Source organism: Empidonax traillii, unplaced genomic scaffold (assembly GCF_003031625.1).
Source record: "Empidonax traillii isolate 1590-97213 ecotype Southwest subspecies unplaced genomic scaffold, ASM303162v1 scaffold115:size2055165, whole genome shotgun sequence".
NCBI lineage: Eukaryota > Metazoa > Chordata > Aves > Passeriformes > Tyrannidae > Empidonax > Empidonax traillii.
Window position 1 is genome coordinate 472,447 of NW_020955308.1, and position 19,075 is coordinate 491,521.

General features: G+C 34.2%; 1 protein-coding gene across 3 annotated transcripts in view; it reads right to left on the reverse strand.

The window, feature by feature from the left end:
- PIBF1 (progesterone immunomodulatory binding factor 1) overlaps positions 1 to 19,075 on the reverse strand; it is a 106,721-nt gene that overhangs the window by 32,092 nt on the left and 55,554 nt on the right. For all 3 annotated transcript variants that reach the window (XM_027882965.1, XM_027882964.1, XM_027882966.1), the window contains 4 exons: positions 13,107 to 13,272; positions 10,383 to 10,533; positions 6,340 to 6,430; positions 2,035 to 2,137 (listed from right to left, as the gene is read on the reverse strand). In XM_027882965.1, coding sequence (XP_027738766.1) covers positions 2,035 to 2,137; positions 6,340 to 6,430; positions 10,383 to 10,533; positions 13,107 to 13,272 — 511 coding nt within the window. The remainder of the gene's footprint in view (positions 1 to 2,034; positions 2,138 to 6,339; positions 6,431 to 10,382; positions 10,534 to 13,106; positions 13,273 to 19,075) is intronic.

Consider the following 19,075-nt stretch of genomic DNA (forward strand, 5'->3'; position numbering starts at 1 on the left):
AAATAGCAGTATTTAATCCAAATTCAAACCCAAAAGCTTACACAATCACTTCTGCATCAACATTTTATCCATGTTCTAGATTTCTTCCAAATGACTGAACAAACTCTCAATTGAAAGGATAATAATGGGCTACTTAAGCATGCTGTAGTTTACAGGATCTCTCTTCTGTTATTAAAAAAAAAGAAGAAATCAAGAAAGTTACAACAGCTTGGAGTAAAAATCTATCTTGGCTCAGGGAATGATTTAAAGACAGGAAACACAAGTTTAAGATCTTTAACTATATAAAAAAGATAATAGATAGTAATCAGCATAAAATATGAAATGCAGGAAATTCACCACAGAAGCAACAACTTCAAGGGGAAAATTGATACTAGCAGACAAAAAAAATGGGAACAAAAAATTCTAGAAACTGTACAAACCAATATGGCAGAGATACAGTAAAACTGTATTACAATGCTGATGAAAACACAGACATTTTCAATAGAATTTTTTGCCATATGTTTGAAAACACGTCAGATGATCAGCTTGTGAAACATGAGAATGATAGACTATTTTCCACTCCACTGTGTTCGCAAGTGCAAACTCCCTGTGCACATCTGGAAAGATGGCATGCAGTATGGCATAAGTAATTCTTATCAAATAAATTATCTATAATCATATGCAAAATTAAAAAAAAGAAAAAAATAAATCTGCTGAAGTGTTCAGACCTGAATGCCAGACATGAGTTTAACTGAAAGCAGGTCTTAAAAGGTTTTATTTACACATAAGAGTTTGATGTTAGTAGACTGTGCACTAGCTATCTGCAAAATGTTTAACTTTGTACTGGATTACATTCGGACCGAAACTATAAAATTATATGACAAAAATCAAGAATTTAATGACAGAATAAAAATGAGGTGAAGACGTTCTAGTGGAATTTTGCCGGAATTCGAACTAAGATTACTGGTACTGAACCTTTCATCAGTGATCTAGAAGCAAATATAAACCTAATGTGGGTAAGAAATGTATTGGAGTGAAACCCAGAAAGATTTAAGATAAAGAACAGTGATAGGGAAGAATACCAAGCATAGCAATAGATTCACCAATTTCCTGATGTCTGCAATTAAAGGTTTGAAAGAATATGTTTCAGTCAAATACAAATTACTATTTTATACTTAAGAAGAATACACAACAAATTATAGTATTGGTTAAAAAAAAAAACCAAAGACTTCACTGTTCATGTACCTTTCATTAAAATACTATACATAATCATATATATACATATAAAATACACAAAATTAATACTTTAAAAATATGTAGAAAATTCACGTATTTGCACAGTGGAGTACTTGGATGTAGTAATCCTAATTTGTAACTACCATGGCTTTAAAAATCAAACTGTTAAACCACATTCCTGAAATTGAATTCCATACTGTGGCAATATCTAATAGAAAACATAGTTGCTCTTTGGTTCCTAAGAGAAAGTTAAAAGACAGTCTTAAAAATACTTCATAAAATTAGTTTGTCCTAATTCTAGGACATTTCAAGCTGAGTTTTGCTTTGTGTTTGTTCATGTCGAAGTAATACATAATTTCATGTATTATATACAGAATTTTAAAAGACCATGAAATTAAATTCATTGTAACTAAGACTCAAAAACTGAACAATTGTAGAAAAGGATTTACAGAAATGTCTTCAGAAGTGATTTAAGAGAAGAGTTGTATAAAAAGTAACAATGTATTCACTGAACAATTAAGTATCAAACAGAGCGAACTAGTCTGGTTAGCTGGTCTTCTGTTCAGAAATCAAATCACTCTCTCTCTGCCTCACATTCTTGTTTAGCCTGTAAAGTAATCCCTCTTTTAACATTAGTTTCAAAATACAATAAAAACTTGTTTGAAAACTTTTATCATAGAGTTTTGGTTAATTATGAGGCCATTTTTTTACATCAAATAGATGATAAACACTGTTTAGAAAATATTTCATTTTATGAACAGCTGCTCTGCAATGTTTATAGTTTCTACTGATACGAATTTTTGTGTAGCAGTAATTTACCTCTTGTGAAATCTGTGTTACTTGTTCCTTCTGATGTTCCAGATCTTTTACAAGCAATGAGTTTTGCTTTTCTAGTTGCAGTAATCTTCTTGCCAAGTGAACACTGTACCAATAAAAATCAATCTCAAGTTGAATTTTTTCCACAATAGGCAAAACAAATCCTCACATTTATACTGCAGAAGTTCATTGCCTTAATTTCTCACCAATGCTTAAATACTAATACACATCAACTACATAGTTAAACAGGTTGCATGGTCAAATTTAGAAAAACAATGAAAATATTACAAAATCTAACAGCACTGAAATAGAATTCCCACAGTTATGCCAATTGTAATATTTTATACAAAGTAGTTACCTATAGAATTTTTCCAGTACTGCACAGTTGCAGCAGTACTGTCAAAATGCTTCATCTAATTATGAGTATTTACTTTTTAGCAACTTTACAGCATCATTGTAATAGGCTTCTCATTAAATAATAGTTTAAAAAAATACACACCAATATACATTATGTAGCGGAACACTGAAAAATGTAGTATTTTATCATTTTCAAAACAGGCAAAATTGGTTTGCCTGACATTTAATATGCTAAATAATTAAACGTTACTACCATTTTTTAAAAATAAACTCTTATGTACAGTCACAAATTACCTTGAAGAGAAATGATTATTGAGATACTTTAACAATCTAGTTAAAAATAAGATCCTCAATCTCTTGTACACTTCATGTCCAAAATCAAGAGTTTATCATCCATTTAACAGCACAGATCCATAGGCAGTATTGGGAAGATTCAATATGCAATTGCAGAGTCTACTTCCAGACATCTAACCTAGTCTTCCAAACTATTATTAATCACAGTATCACAGAAGTATATGGCAGGAACCACAGTGGGTCACCTGGTCCAACCTCCCTGCCCAAGCAGGGTCATCCCAGAACATGGGATTGCATCCAGAGCGTTTTTGACTAACTCCACAACCAGTTCCTGACCATAACACCGAATCTATGAGAGGATAAGTGGTCTAAAGCAGACTGACAGGGAGATTATATTTACCCTTAAGCTGAGGCTTACAGTGTATAAAGCTAGTTGAGCGCATAAAGTTTCTCTGAAAATTTGGCCAGTCATAATCTCTGCCTCCTCCTCAGTAAAATGGAATACACTTTTAGATTTGAAAGAAGTCTTAATATTTTTCATCTGTGTTATAAACCTACCCTTTCATGCATAAATCTTTTACTTTTGCCTACTGTGAGAGGAATTACCTGCAATTTTCAATAGTTTTTACCATAAGGTTGGTTCTCTCAGTTGCTCCTGCAAGGAGCATTAGGTTGTGTGAACAGTAACTGAGAAAAAAAGAAGTTAATTCTCCTAACTAGTTATTTAGATTTCTATTTAGGAGATATGAGATATGTGTGAAGATTTCATCTAGCACAGAAAAGAAATTAACCACTTCTTTGACTAAGAGCTATTAGAGTGTAAGGGAAAACTTGGATACCTTCTCATGGCAACTTTAGGAATGCAGCCCATCATATTTTTCCCAGCTACAGTTATTCAGTGAACTTGATCTGAATACGTCTTTCAAGTATACTCATTGATACATTTTTGGACTAGTTTTAATGTAAAGCAAAGGGACAAAGGGCAAAGACATCTTATTCAGGATACCTTTATTACAACTATACTAGAAAATTATGCAGTGCTCGAGAATGTGATAATTTATTGTTAGCAAACCACTAGAGTCATTCTGGTAGTATTCTGCGTTTTCTCATTTACACTCTCCCAAGCAGTTCCTAGGCATGGCTGAGAAGTTAGCAAGGGCAACCAAATCACTGCCAATGCGTCATTCACGTGTGGTTTAACCCACAAAGAGGATTTAGTTTTATGGAAATGGGCTACTACGGGCCATTTGGTCTTGATGCTTCAGAGTGTTCCCAAGGATGTTTAGTTTAGTACTATGGGTATATAGTGCCTATGTCCAAAGTAATGAAATAGTTGTTACTGGCAAGTAGGCAAAGAAGTACAAAACCCACAATGCCCTACACTTGAAAACGTGGGTTTTTTACAAAGTTTCAGAGACTGAAGTGCATGATGTGAACTTAAAACAGCCCTTCATTTAGGATCTCATATATCAGGATAAAAGAAGAGGTAGTGGACCCCAGAACAATCCTAGAGAGCATAAAACTTACCTGTGTTTCTTTAATGGCTCTAAACATAGAATCTTGTGTCACAGTCTTTAAAAACTCTGGGAGCCAAAGGCATCACACACATTTTCTGCATCATAGTTTTTCTTGAATCAAAACAGCAGGTAAACCATATACAGACTTTTACCTTTTTTTTTTAATTTTAAAAGATAAAGTCTATGAAGTCTTCAACACCATTATGAAGGATTAAATAAGCTTTATTAGTCAATGCCTTTTGGAACAATGACATTCTGAATGAAAGAGCCACTTCTAAGCTCAGAAAGTGTCTTCCAAGCATATCTGAAATCCTGGCCTATTGATCATCAGATTCAGCACTCAACGGTGATTTAGCAGAATTCTTATATATGTAAATAATCTAAACTGAATCTAATAAGGTGGTGAAAAACAAGGATATAGTCTGAAACTCAGAAAAATTCCCGAACTATTAAAAGGAGGAAGAAACTGAACTTTTAAAAAATGATGCTATAGGACTCTCAACAGTCTCCTAAATCAGACCTACAACAGGGTTATGGAGTTTTTTTTCACACTCCCACACCCCTGTTCTTTTCTTCTTCATTTTTATGCAGAATAAAGAGAAATCTTACAAGGAAACAACATGAAGAGGCTTAAAAGAGCAAATAAAGCCATGCCTAATTTAAATACTACATAAAATATTTTATGTTAGTCAGCAATATGTAACTTGGTGCACAATAGGTCTAATCTGATTGACAATCATATCGACAACATTTGAAAAAAAAATATATATGGCAGAAGAAATAGTAGGTGGCCCATAAATCTTTACTGAAAATATGAACATATGAAAATATGCCCTTAATTCTCATTAGTAACTTTTGACATTAAATACTCTTTGTCATGGAGAAGGTGAGGATTGAGAAGACAAAACCAATTAAATAATACTTGCAGTAAAAAAACAGCTATAAATTACAAAACATTCTATTAAAGCCTCTGAATGATGGAAATGTACACTGTGGATCTATTGTTTATGTTCACTTTGTCTTCACACTCTTCTTGGTTCGCCCACCAATTATGGTGGAGCTTCTCATTTTGGTCAAAATCTACCACTAGTACAATTATGCAGCTGACTTTCTTGCACTTGAGCAATTGTAGGCACGCTTGGATCTCATGGAATAAGCCTCATCCTAAGAGAACCACTATCCTAATTTTGAACAACAGCAAAGGTTTTGCTTTGGTCACAGTTTAAAAGTATTATGAATAAATCCACTTTCATAGAATCAATAAAGTTGGAAAAGACCCCCAAGACTGAGTCCAACCTATGACTGAACACCACATTGTCAACTAGATCATGGCACGAAGTATCACATCCAGTCATTTCTTGAACCCTTGGTGACTCCACCACCTTCCTGGGCAGTCTGTTCCAATGCTCAACAACCCTTTCCATGGAGAAATTGTCCAACCTGAACCTCCCATGGCATAGCTTGAGGTAATTTCCTCTTGTCCTGTTGCTAGTTGCCTGGGAGAGGTGAGTCATAGCCACAACACACAGGTTCTCAATGAGTCATTCAAATGTCACTATTATTTCTCAAAAGCAATGCATAATATAAATTTATTATTAAAAAATTAGTATGATCAAGAGGTATGTTATTCACCTACATGTCATTTTAATCTATTGATCAAATTATCGAATTGGCTAAATCAGAGCAAACTGAAAAAACGTAAGTGGAATCAGATCCTGTATTCATAAAGATGAAACAGTGATGCTCTGAAAACTTGTCTTTCCTAATTTCCTGACATACGTGTTTTTCTTACAATTAAATACAATAACCTTTAGGGTATTAGTAATATATTTCCTATTATATAAAAGTAAAGAATGCAACTAACCTGTTTTTACAGCTGCCTAGTTTTATACAATTAAAATTAACCCTTCTGAAAGTCAATGAAAAGAGATCTTAAAAAGACTTTCAAAAACATGTATATGCCCATTCACATGCATCAACCACATTAACAGATCCTAGTCCTCAATCTATTCCCATATACTTACATATTTAAAAAACCTCCTTATTAATCAAACTGGATGGATTCCAAGAGAAAACATAATGCACTTATCTTCACTTAGTTTATCTTGAATAAGTAAATTCAGGAGGTACTTTTCTTTACCTTTGCTTTAGTCGTCTTTTGGCTGTTGTAGGAACATTAGCACCATATCCATATGAGAAGAGAACCCTTTCAGCTTCAACTTCATCTTCCACTGCAAAAAATTGCCAAAAGGTACTGTTGAAAAGCAGTGCCAGAACCAATAAACTTCTCAGCAATTCTATTCATAACTCTACACGTGCAAAAACATTTTTCTAGAAGCTAAATTTTCAGTTGGTATAACCTTCTGGACTTAAACAGAACAATTTTGTTCACAAATAACATTAATACAGTGCCATACTTTAATTCCTTACAACACTTTTTATTTTTATGATTAACATAAGACATGCAATAAGAAAGAAAAGGAAAAGAGTTAAGAGGCTTTGAATATTCATGCTATTGGCATGGTCACAAAACACATACTAGTGGTATAAGTTCAATTCAGTAGAGGATTAGACTCTAGTTTAAATTTTTTTTCTAAAGAATTAATTTTCTGTGCATATATGAGGATGTAGAGGAAGATAAAATTAGGAAGTGTTTAAGGTGACAGGACATAACTAAGTCCATGGGACCAGAAGGGACACATCTGATGTTGCTGGTGATCGGAAATTTCACCACACTAGAGGAAAACAAATGTCATAAACATCTTCAGAGAAGGACAAGGAGATTCTTATGTTTATGCAAAATAAAAATATAAAAAAATAATCTCTGCCTCCATAGATGATTGATTTTTTAAAATGTATTTCTAAGGAATTTAAACACATTATAATTGCTTTGAAAAGAAATCCCAATTGCAGCAAGATTAAAATGTGTACAGATTTTCATACTTCAGCTTGTGAAATTCAGGTTTCCTTTCTCCTGTAAGATGAAGTGGGCCAGAAAAGAAAAAAATGAAGAAAAAAAAGAAAAAGAAGTGTGTGTGTGAGTTAAAGGCAGGGGCGGAGAGCTGGGACAGTGAAGAGGGGTAAAGCGGGACAATAAGAAAAGGGGAGTGGCAGGAGAGAAGGAGAGACCACAAGTGAACACCAGCCCAGACAGCACACAACAGTTTTGATGAATCAAGTAGTTGGGAACAGGAGAAACAAACTGAGGAAATGACATAAGAGTCCTATGTGACTCATCTTTTCTAATGCTCAAGTACCTCAAAATCAGAAATACCTTTACTACTCAACAACTTGCACAATGCTATAGCTTGTGCCCTCACTTGCCTAATACCCTTTTAATGCTATTTTAAAAAAGGATTCTTAAAACACATTTTAGAAAGAGAAAAGCCTCTAGTAGAGCACTTATGGTAAGTCACATATCTAGTTACCTGAAAAACAATACAGAAATTGCAGTAATTATGACAGGAAAAGTTTACTAATGTGTCACTACAAATGCACCAAAACTTCAGGGCTGTTTTAAATATGACAGGGAACTCTCCAGTGCTGTTAAACACTTATGGTTCAGGAAAACGTAAAAAAATAATTTAGTCTTCTTTTTGATTACAAATTCAGTGTTGCATGTTGCAGAAAAACAGTGAGATCCTGTCCTGTAAATTCATATCTGTCAGAAGTGTCCAGTAAATGTCAGAACATGAAAATGAGCATAAAAAAAATTGTAATGTTGTAGGTATCAAGTCAAGGTAATATTCTGTATCAGTATGTGCTTCTCTTCTGACATTCCAGGTTCTCCATCTGACTTTGTGATGGAAAACGTACATTTTACAAGTTAGCGGACACTTATTAAAGACAGTTTTTTACACTACTTATCAAAAAAGTGTCATTGTGAGGATATAGATAGGTTCAACCTTTTTTTTGGGAAGATACTAAGCATGGAAGCAAGAAAAATCAAACAACTAGTCTACAGCAAAAAAATGCTAGAGTGAAGATTTTATGCTGAAAAGGAAGACTAGACAAATGCCAAGGAAGTTTACTTTTGTTATTCATGTGGAAACCACTTAGATGCTGTAAGAAGTGGGTATATAAATTCTTGATAGTTTCCTGAATAGTCTGTTTCATATCACTTCAATATTAAAAAAGTGAAGCATAACAATGAGTTACTCTCAGTACAGTGATCTCTTCCGCATGAACATTTTCAAAAGGAAAAATTTAAAAGTGTATATATTTATTATATATTATATATATAATTATATGCATTATTTATATATTATATGACAAAAGCCATCTCACATGTGCAAATACACAGCTTATTAAAAAGTACAGAGAACCCAACTCCCACTGGCATCCCCACTTATTGTAAAACAGTGGAGGCTTTATGACTCAAGGGAAAAAAAAATATTATATGCTATTTAAATATAAAGAAGTGACCACAGGACTGAAGATTAATCCTTATTATCGCTAAAATTCATAGAAAGTTAAAACTGTCTTCCACACAACGCCTTAGACTAAATTAGATTCACCAAAAGACAGACAGAAGTTTTTCCATAATATATTCAATTTGGAAAATACTTATATTTCCTTTCAACTATTTTTCTACCCTTAGCTATTTTTGACATGTAAACATCAGGGCACAATTTGAGACACAGGAGGAAGTATAACCGTCTTCAAAGTGTTTTTTAAAAAAAAAACCCACATTTTTTCTTCTGCTTTTCCTCAGATACTAGTCTTAGTAATAGTATTAGTATTAATTCTAACTTTCTATATCAAGTACACTATAATAATAGAAAGTTCATTATTAAATGAGTATATTGAAATAATACTAAACTGTAACACCTTTTTTTCTCTAATGAAATCAGAAAATGAAGTTATTATATTTTAGAGAACAGTTCATTTGGAAACTTTTATTTCTTTAAGTCATATTGTAGCATAAACTGTAAACTATAATTAAAATAGATGCTTACAAAGAAGTTAAGAATGACTTAGTTCTGTAAAACTTTTAATGCCATCGTAAGATGCGTAAGAAAATGTAAACCGGTGTGAACAAAAAACAGTGTTCTGAACTCTATCTTCTCCTTGGAAAAAATGAAGGTAAGATCCAAAAATTCTTTATTAATACATAAATGCTCCTTAGGCAAGTTTCTATATACACTTCCAAAAACATGTTACCAAATAAATATAAACATGTATATAGCAAATGTGCCTATGATCAGACTGGAACCTTTGGGTAGTCAGGCCATTCTAAGTACAAGTTGGAGTGTATAAAATTAATAAACTATGTGGTCTATTTACTGAAAATACCCTGACATCACTGCATCTTGGTAATACATACTTTGATATACACTATTCCTTGTATATAAAGCTTACGAAATAATCTTCTACCTGGAACACATTATACATTGTGACTATTATTTGAGGAGTAAAGAAAGAGAAAAGGATAAGAAGGTAGCTGAATGGGTTTAGAATATTACTCTATTCTAGTTTAGAATCGTACTCTATTTACAACAGGTTAAAAGACTTCAAGATTAGAGTAAGAGTTTCAAATTAGAAATTACTTGCTTTGTGGACTCATTTAGGCTGAGAATCAAACCAATAGAGGTTTTACAGAAATTTTGCTGTGTTTGAGAACATTTTTATTCTTGCCAATCAGAGACAAAAATTTTCAAGACTAATCAGGTATGAACTTAATCTGTTGTTTAGTAATCAACACAGACTGAGCTGCAACAAACAACTACCTAATGTCCAATTATTATGAATACAACACATGGAAGAATCTTTCCCCCCTTCCAATTAATCAAAAGATTCACATTAATCATGTATTATGAAACCTATATTTGTCTGTCAAGAAAGAGGGTTTCCTGATATTTAAAATAAATAATATCAGAATCCTAAAAACCATATCCAATTATAATGGATTATCAGAATAGGGAAAAGAGAAATGACGGAATACCGAGATGATTTTTAATAAACACAAACTTAGACATATGGATGTTTGATACACATTTACAGATACATTTAGAAACCTGTCATTAATATTTTCCATCAAAATAATTACTGTCTTTTACTTGTCAGGCATAAGGAAGGAGAATGACAGGCACTGTATGACTTTCCAAGTGCCACGAGAAAAAAAGAACTCTTGTCATAATGCCAGAAACACCTCCAGACAGTGTAACTCGTGACAGAACTTACTTTCTGCTGTCTGCAATATTATCTCATCGAGCTCTTTTTCAAGTTTTTCATAAGTATCTAGTCTTGCTTGAAACTCAGAATTCTGTGTTTGAAGCTCAATAATGCGTGTTTCACTAGAAGACTGAAGACTATAAAATTCCTTCGTAAGCACCTGTGAGAATGAGTAATGGAAATACCAGAGATTCAGTACTACAGCTATTTTTGAAAGTGATAAAATACAATACATGTGAAATGCACAGCAGTATGATACTAAATATTTCATGTAACTTTTGCACAGAAAAGATTACCATACTTTAAAAAGTAGTTATTTTTTCAGTTGCATGATCTTGCACAGATTACAGTCTCAGGTCATATCACTTCTGCCTATCTCTAAAGGCATAACTCTAAGAATCACAGAAAAAGCTGCAAGAATTTTAAAGTTAGGAAAATCAAGGTAACAACTAAAAAAATTCACACACAGCAGTCAAAATAGAGTAAATGCAATTATTTTTATTGCTTTAATGGGATTCAGATTTCAGTTTATCAATTTTTCTGAACAAAAAACCTCATATTAAAAACTAAAAGTTATGAAGGTCTCTATAATAAATAAAGTTTGATATAGTGCTCTATAATAGGAAACAACACTGACCACATAAATATATAACAAACTGGAATAAGAAGATCCTTGGGAAGTAAAGTAGTATGCTTTGCAGAAAAATCCCACCAAAACAGGTAAAGTAATAACCAAGTGGTACTGCAGCTAAATGTAATACTAGTTTCCTAAGTAAAAATCACAAACATTCAGAATGACAAGGGAATACAGATCTTGAGATACAGAAATATATGAATAGTCTACACAGCAGTAATACCAGATTCACTGTCAAAACCACTGAAGAATGCACAATGCTTAGAGAAACAAGCCACTAGAATATAAAAAGATAAGTCTAGTGTCACAGAAAAAATAAATGTATAGGTTAAAGCTGGGCAGCATACAAACAATCTGTTTCCTAGTTTATCAAGAGAAGCTACTCTATGTCCCAAATAAAAGCTCGAGTTAGTTCACAAAGCAGCTGTAGCTGAGCCACAAGACACGAGTGACCACATTATTAAGATTAGTATCCTAGGAAAAAAGGTAAGGGAAAAACCTTAGTATATAAATGCTATATATAAGAAAGGAAATAAAAATTCCTAAGAGAATTCAGTCATAAGGAACAAAAGCAAAAACTTCAGACATCAAATATTTAAACTCTGCAAGAACATTTCTTCATGAAAGAGCACTGGTTTAAAAGAGTCTCTCTAAAGAGAAAAAGAAGTTCCAAAAGTGTTAGTGGAATTGAAAGCCAAATATTCAAGTTATAATCAGACCAAATAAATATCCACAAAGAAAATGAAAATAAAATTCAAACTGAACTACATTCTACAAGTTTCACATGTCTATGCAATTAAAACTCTGTTTAGCAACCTCTAAGTCTAGCAGAACTGGCACTCCCAGTGCTTGTGACCACAACTAACCTCATCAGCCAGGATCTGAATGTCCCAATACAGACAAAAAAAGAAATTACAGTCTATAGTTCCTTCTGGTAAACAACCTAGGCAGGTTCAGCACTAAAAATGCAGGGATCTGAAGACTGGCATTCTTTTCCAAAAAAACCAAAGGCTGCTATAACTGGCACTTTCTTCTACCCTTCCAATTTGTGCTCTGATATTTGATTTAAACCTACACTCACAATCTCATTTAAATCTGACAAACTGGACTCTGTGATATTGGCACTGTAACCCGTGGAGAGCACAAGTATGAGATTTTCTCCTGAAGGAAAAAGCAGCCTGTGGAGGATCCACACTAGAGCAGGATAAAAGTGTGAGGAGAAAGAACCATGGAGAAGGGCTGTTAAGGACTGACTCAAACCCCCATTTCCCATCCCTCCCTGCTCTGCTGTGGGAGGGGGACAAGAGTCAGAAATGGACGAAAGTTAACCCAAAAGAGAACGGAGTGGAGAAAGTTGTTTCAGTTTTTGTCTTTGTTTCCTACCATCCAAATGTGTGTCAATTGGTAGTAAGTGAAATAAGTTTTCCCCAGGTCAAATCTATTTTGCCCATGATGGTAACTAGTAAGTGATCTCCCTATCTTTATATCAACCCATGTACTTCTATAGACTTATTTACTTCACCCCCATTCTCTTCAGGAAGAGGAATGAGAGTGTCTGGCACCCAACCAAAGTCAACCCACCACGCTAGGAGTAGCAAGGTTTGGTCTTTTCAGTTCTGTATACACCATGCTCCCCTTGACCTCTTTTAGTTGTAAAAATGTGGTCCGGAATTGCATATCAATAAAAAGTATTTTATTATGTAAGTGCTATCACAGATCCTAGTTTTAAATAATGATACTGAATTCACCATAACTGATCTGGAGAAACTGTCTTCTTTCCCTACAACTATCACATAGACTGACCTAAGCAGCTTTGTGATGCGAGCAGATATATATATCTCACATGAATGACATACTGTCTTCAACATCTCTCCATGAGAGATTGCTTTGCCTTCTTCCTCTCTCCAAAGCCTTATTTTCCACTGAAGTGATCAAACTTAATGAGCTTTTCATTCGATCCCACCTCAGCAGAATTTGGTGGAGATAGTAATTCATCCATGTTATGTTCTTTGTTGCTTTCCCCTCAAGTTTTTCCATTTCAAATTCTAATTGAAAACAACTATATAATGCCCGATATAATGTCTCTTTATATAACGTACCTCCAGCTTTCTCTGATATTTCTCACATTCCATTTGACACTGTGAAAGATTCTTAGCTGTTTCTTGTTGCAGGAGTTGAACATGTTCAGTTTCAAAGGACTTTAACTTACTTTGGTGAAGAAGTTCAGCTACTTTGCTTTCAGTGCCAAGCTGCATTTGTCTGTACCTAAAAGGAAAATGAAACAGTAAGTTTAACTTACTCAAAAATAAGCAAACTTAGAATATATGCTAGTTCTGTTCATTAGAGGTATAAATTTCAAGAATTAATACAGTATTTTGAAGAGTTTAGTAGGTATTAGTATGGTTATCTATGTAACTATTATAACCTGTATTGGAAATATCGTTAGGAAAATTCAATATTATAATGACAATGCAACACAATGCACAGTTAATGCAGCTAATGCACAATCAAATGATAATGACTTTATAGTATATCTTATTTTTCTTATTTTTAAAAATGTTAGATCAATGTGAATCTGTTTCTTGGCACACAAATGCATGCAATGAAGTCTTTTCCTGGGAGAGATACTATGGAAATGTTGTCTCCTCTCTTCACTACCATGTGTTACATGTGATAGGGAGACGTGGTATTAGATATCACTGAAATGGTGCGTCCCTTGGGATATCATGAATATCAGCTACACTGCTTTTTCCTGTACCCAAAGGCATGAAGAACTGTCAGACCACAATGGTGTATTAATTTCCATAGTCACTCAGAACCACAGGTCTTTCGCAAAAAGCAGAAATAAAGTATAATTTTGAGAAAATTGCTACAATGTAATTATAAGTGACAGATAAATAATATTCTACTCAGAAGTGGAGTTCATCTATTTTACTCATTCATTGTACTTAACAGACAATCTCAAAAATGAGGCATAAAAAAGTTTGCTGATGGAATACTAAATTATTGGACTGTAGAAAATTAGGGTCATGTGAAGAACAGTAGAAAACCTCATGAATCTTATTATTAAATAAGATATGAAACTAAAGGAGATATACGCAAAGTAAATCAGAGGATTTAAAAATGGTCCTAACCATATACATAGAGCAATGAACTCCTAGCTGACTGTTTTAATTCATGAGTGAAATCTTGGGATTATAATAGATAAATCCATTAAAACTTTGGTTCAGTTTTAAATAACACTCAAAACTAAGGTTTTGGGAACTACTGTAAAAGCAATAGAGAAAATACAGAAATCACTGCGTCACTTTGCAATTCCACGTTGCTGCCTGCATTAATGAATGCTGACAACCATTCTAGTACTTCACCTCACAAGGAATAGAGCTGGCAAAGCAACAGAGAAGGGCAGTAGGGACTGCCTTTGACAACCAGCAACACTGCACACTTAGACAATCACACTGTGTGGAATAAATTACTTCAGCAAGCTAGGACTCTACAGTTTGGAAAAGAGAGGGAAAAGGAAGAAATAAGAAGCCTGTAACATTATGAGCAGCATGGAGAATGATAAGAGGAGTCAACTGTATTTTCGAATGAGAAAACATCTAATGCGGCAGAATGAAAACAAATATAAGTTGCTATTCATACATGAAAGCTGTGAAATTCCTTACCATAAAATGTTGGGGATGCTAAAAATTAACACTTTCTCAAAAGGATACTGAACAACTTGCAGCAGAGAAATTCTTTGACAACTACTAAATGGAAGATGGTACTTCTCACACACCGAAGCCACTTAACAACAAATGGTTAGATTGCCAGACAAACCTTTACTCTAACCCAGCATGGCTCTTATGTTAGTTGCCATTTGTCAAATTGCAGTTGCAACACAATTCCATCCTATTTAGCACCTTATCTTTAGGTGGAATTGAGAGTGTTTAACAAAAACAAAGGGATTACTTCAGATATTTTCCCTGAGGATTTCAGATGTAGGAATGTTTCTAAGGCACAAAGAGGAAGCAATTTTCACTGGCATCAACTTGAACAGAACAAACAGGTGCCATTATGATGCCCCTGATAATCACTCTGAAGACATCCGTGTATGTGTAAACAGTCCAATGCATGAACAAGATTGTTCCCACACAGGTTGAGATTAGAAGTTCTGCTTACTGAGCTCATGAAAAGGCTTTGCTTTTAAAAACAATTTTCTTTTTCAATAGTAAGACATTTGTTCTCAGTGTTACTACATTCAAACTGCTAAATGCCAGTTACCTATCTAGATATCGACTACTGTCATTTTTGTTTGGTGATGCTTTTCAAGTGTTGATAATTTTAGTATTTCATGACTGCTTCCTATGTTCATATTTTCATTTTATGACAGAAAAACAATTTCAGCACTTTTGAATTCTCCACACGTGGTACATGATTGGCTGCAGACTTGACACTAAATCTTTTATGGTATATACATTGTTTACAATAGTGGGAAGAATGTCTTGTTCCAAAATGAGTAAGTCTTCACAAAGATACATGTCATCCAGCCAACAATGCAACGAAATCCACAAATTTACTTAATTACTAGTCATATTTATCGACTCTAAACAACAAATTTGCACCTTCCACCTTGACACAAACAATACTTTCCTATCCACAGCTTCAGACCTTGTATTAGTCTGAGGTTCAACGATCTGTGCTGTACTGAGCTTACACACTGGAAACATTCATAAACTTAGGCAAAGTATAAGTAGGTACTTCTCTGTATCTACTTTCTATACTTTCCAGAGAAGTCTGTAATTCTCTGATGATTCTACTTAATCAAGGGAGTGCTTCCAGAGCATGCTTCTCTACCCAATCACGAACAGTAACTTCAGAAATTTACTTTTTTTAAACTTTGTTTTGGAAATTTGAAGCAGGTTACATGTGTATGATCTGTTTTGTACTGACAAGGTTACAAACGGTCAGTTTTCTTTTGACCTTACTACACTGTTGATCGGACTAGTAACTCCTCCACTGTAGCACCATTCAGAGTTTCTCTGTCATATTTGCTTTTACTTGGTCAGACAGTATCTCTGGTTTCTTGGCTACTATTTCATCACAAGTGTGTGTGCATGTGTGTATAGAGTCATGTAACACAATGTGCTGAAACACATTCCTTCATCTGCCTAGATGGTCTCTAAGGAAAAAGAAAAGAAAACAAAACCACCCTACGCTTTAATACTACTATTATGGAAAAAAACCCTGTGGAATGTGGGTCTGCAGGATTTTTCTCCATCAAGAAATTTTAGCAAACTTGATATAATGAAAGAGTAGAGATTTTAATCTCACAGAAGAATGAGGGTTAAGAATGAAAGGGAAATTACAGATTGGGCCAATGAAAAAGAACAGAAAAACCCCTACATGTAAGAATCATCTAGAATAAGGTCTCCGCTTTATTACGTCTCTAGGCCATTAGGCTGACCAGTCAATGATGCCTGAAGTTTGCTAAAGCAGTGAAACAATGGTTATAAAAGTTATTTCTAGAGTAAAGTAGAAGACAGTACTCAGAGAGGGACTTACACTCCGGTTTGTAAGGATGGTTCAAAAATTTTTCAAATCAGAGGAGTTTGTTTTTGCAAATGGTGGATAATGAAATAATAATTTGTCAAAATCTGCATAAAATGAGAGCAAATGGAAAGATTTCACGATAAAACCATGTAGTCAGTATACAGAAGAAAGTATGGCAACCAGCTGGTTTTTTTGAATGGAGGAACTACAAAACACATCAGCACAGCCTAACCTAACACTGATAATCAAAGATTTCTATCATGTATGAATAAAGTGATATTCACTCAGCATTTCTATCTTCTTATATGAGACAGCAACTCTCAAATGTTTTTCACTAATTGAAATAGACTCTTTTCACCATTATCTATCCCATTTACGAAACCCGAGAGGTACAGCAGTACTCAAAAAGGTAACTGAACAATGAAGTACATTAGAAGACAATAAATTTGTAAAATTAGACATTCCAGAAGCAGCAAATCCTAGTCCTAAGCTTATTAATAAGAAAGAATGTCAAGCAAATACAAATGTCTTCCCAAGGAAGTCTTACGAAAATGATACAAAACACCAACCCTTTCTAATTTTGCAAACCTGATTATACCAACTTACAGCTCTTTGGGATATATTTTAGAAATTATTTGCAAGTTTAATAATGTTAAAAAAACCCTGTAAGTTCTGAAATCATCCAGAGTCCACAGTTGGGTCAGCTCCAGATTTAAGATTTTTAAAGCAATTAGAATATACTCTCCTATTTGTACAAAGGTCTGTGCTTTGGTTCAGTGCCAAATTTGCAACACTATCTAAATGCTACAGACATTTCCTCCCTAACCTGTCCTATTGCAAACCTCCTAATTCCAGCCCCAACATGTTCCTGCCCTTCTCCCTCTCTGTCCCAGCACCAGCCCCGATGTTTTCTGAATTCCAATTCTATTTTCATTCTTCATACACAGGGCATCTGTTTCTCTTCTCACCTGTGTTCATATCCTATTCAGCTTCCATTCCTATCTTGTAGCCCTACTCTCCTAATTCTGCTTTTCTTTGTCTCTACTCCTATATCACCTTGTCATTTAGCATCCTTCACCAAATCTTACCCATACTTCTTGTAATATGAGGTTCAAATCCCAGTTTAACTTTGTCACCTTCTGCAACTGAGTCTGGCTGTTAAGGTTTCCTCACTTCGAAAGATTCCCAAGCTAAGTATAAAAGCACAGAACTGAATTTTCCTTACTCTTTATTGTCCCACTTGGAGTCACAGGAGTAATATGGTCTAGATAGGCCTACATTAAATTAAATTCATGCCACAGACTGCACAAACGCTGTCCTTATATGCAGCAAACTGTGAGACTCCAGTTCAAACACTGGCATTCAAAGGATCTGGTTTCCACTGGTTCTCTTGTTGATCCTTGGTACTAAAAACTGGTTGGCTCATTTCTGAGCAATCAAAAATTTCCCAGGAACTGCATTCACACGCAACCCATTAAGTAACTGCAAATGTAGGAACTCTGATCCTTAGTTTCAAATGCTTTCATTGTTCAGCTTTTGCAGCACTGCACATAAGTCTGATGAGTTATGTATCTAGCTGGTTTCACAAATTGAAAGTCTGCTCTAATATTTACTACAAAATGGGTAAGAAAATTGTCATTCCTCATTTAAATACACATATTTTATGAAGATTTTCACAATAAGTTTATAGGCTTTTGTACTATTTTTTGCTTCAGTCATGCCTTGCAAATAGGTTAATTTATTTCTAATCTGGTCTAAAATGTCAATGCACTTAGTAACAACACATTTAAATACCTTCAACAAACAACAAAAAAAGCTCTGAGTATAATGACAAAACAGAAGATGAAGCATGTCAACTACGAATTGTTTAAACAACGAAAAATTTGTTTTCTGATATAATTTTCACTTAGTGTTTATTTTCCCCAAACAACATGCTGAGATTTTTTTCAGCACACTATTCCTGGCTGAGGTTGTAATTAAAAAAAAAATCCAGAAACACATAGCTTAAATGCTAAAGGGGAAGCTTGATTTAACACGTAAGTTCTTACCAGATGTCACATTTGCTTCGTATCAAGTAATTAAACATACAGTACTTTTGCATGTGATTCAGTAAAATCTGCAAGGGAAAGCTTAGAAGCTTTGTTTAAAGCTGCTTGCTTCAAAGCAGATTTTTGTGTTTTGCAGCATTCTAAGCATTTATTTTGCATTGGCTTCTGATCCTCACTCTGTCAAAACAAATTCCTTGGAGGCAACACTTCCACATAGTATTTTGCAGTGTGTAGGAAGTGCTAGTTCCAAACATCCAGACTCAGCAAGATAAACAGCTGGTTTACACTACCTGTAGCTTCAGGACACCTAAACTCAAAATTAGTTTTACAATAAACAGGAGTTCTTCAGTATGTAGAACCCATGTATTCTTTCTATCCAAACAAGACTAATGCCCAGAATACACCAGACTGGACACTTTTCCCTGCATCACCTGATGAGAACATGCATACTTCCCATGTATTCCTATGCCTTATTCTATAGAAAG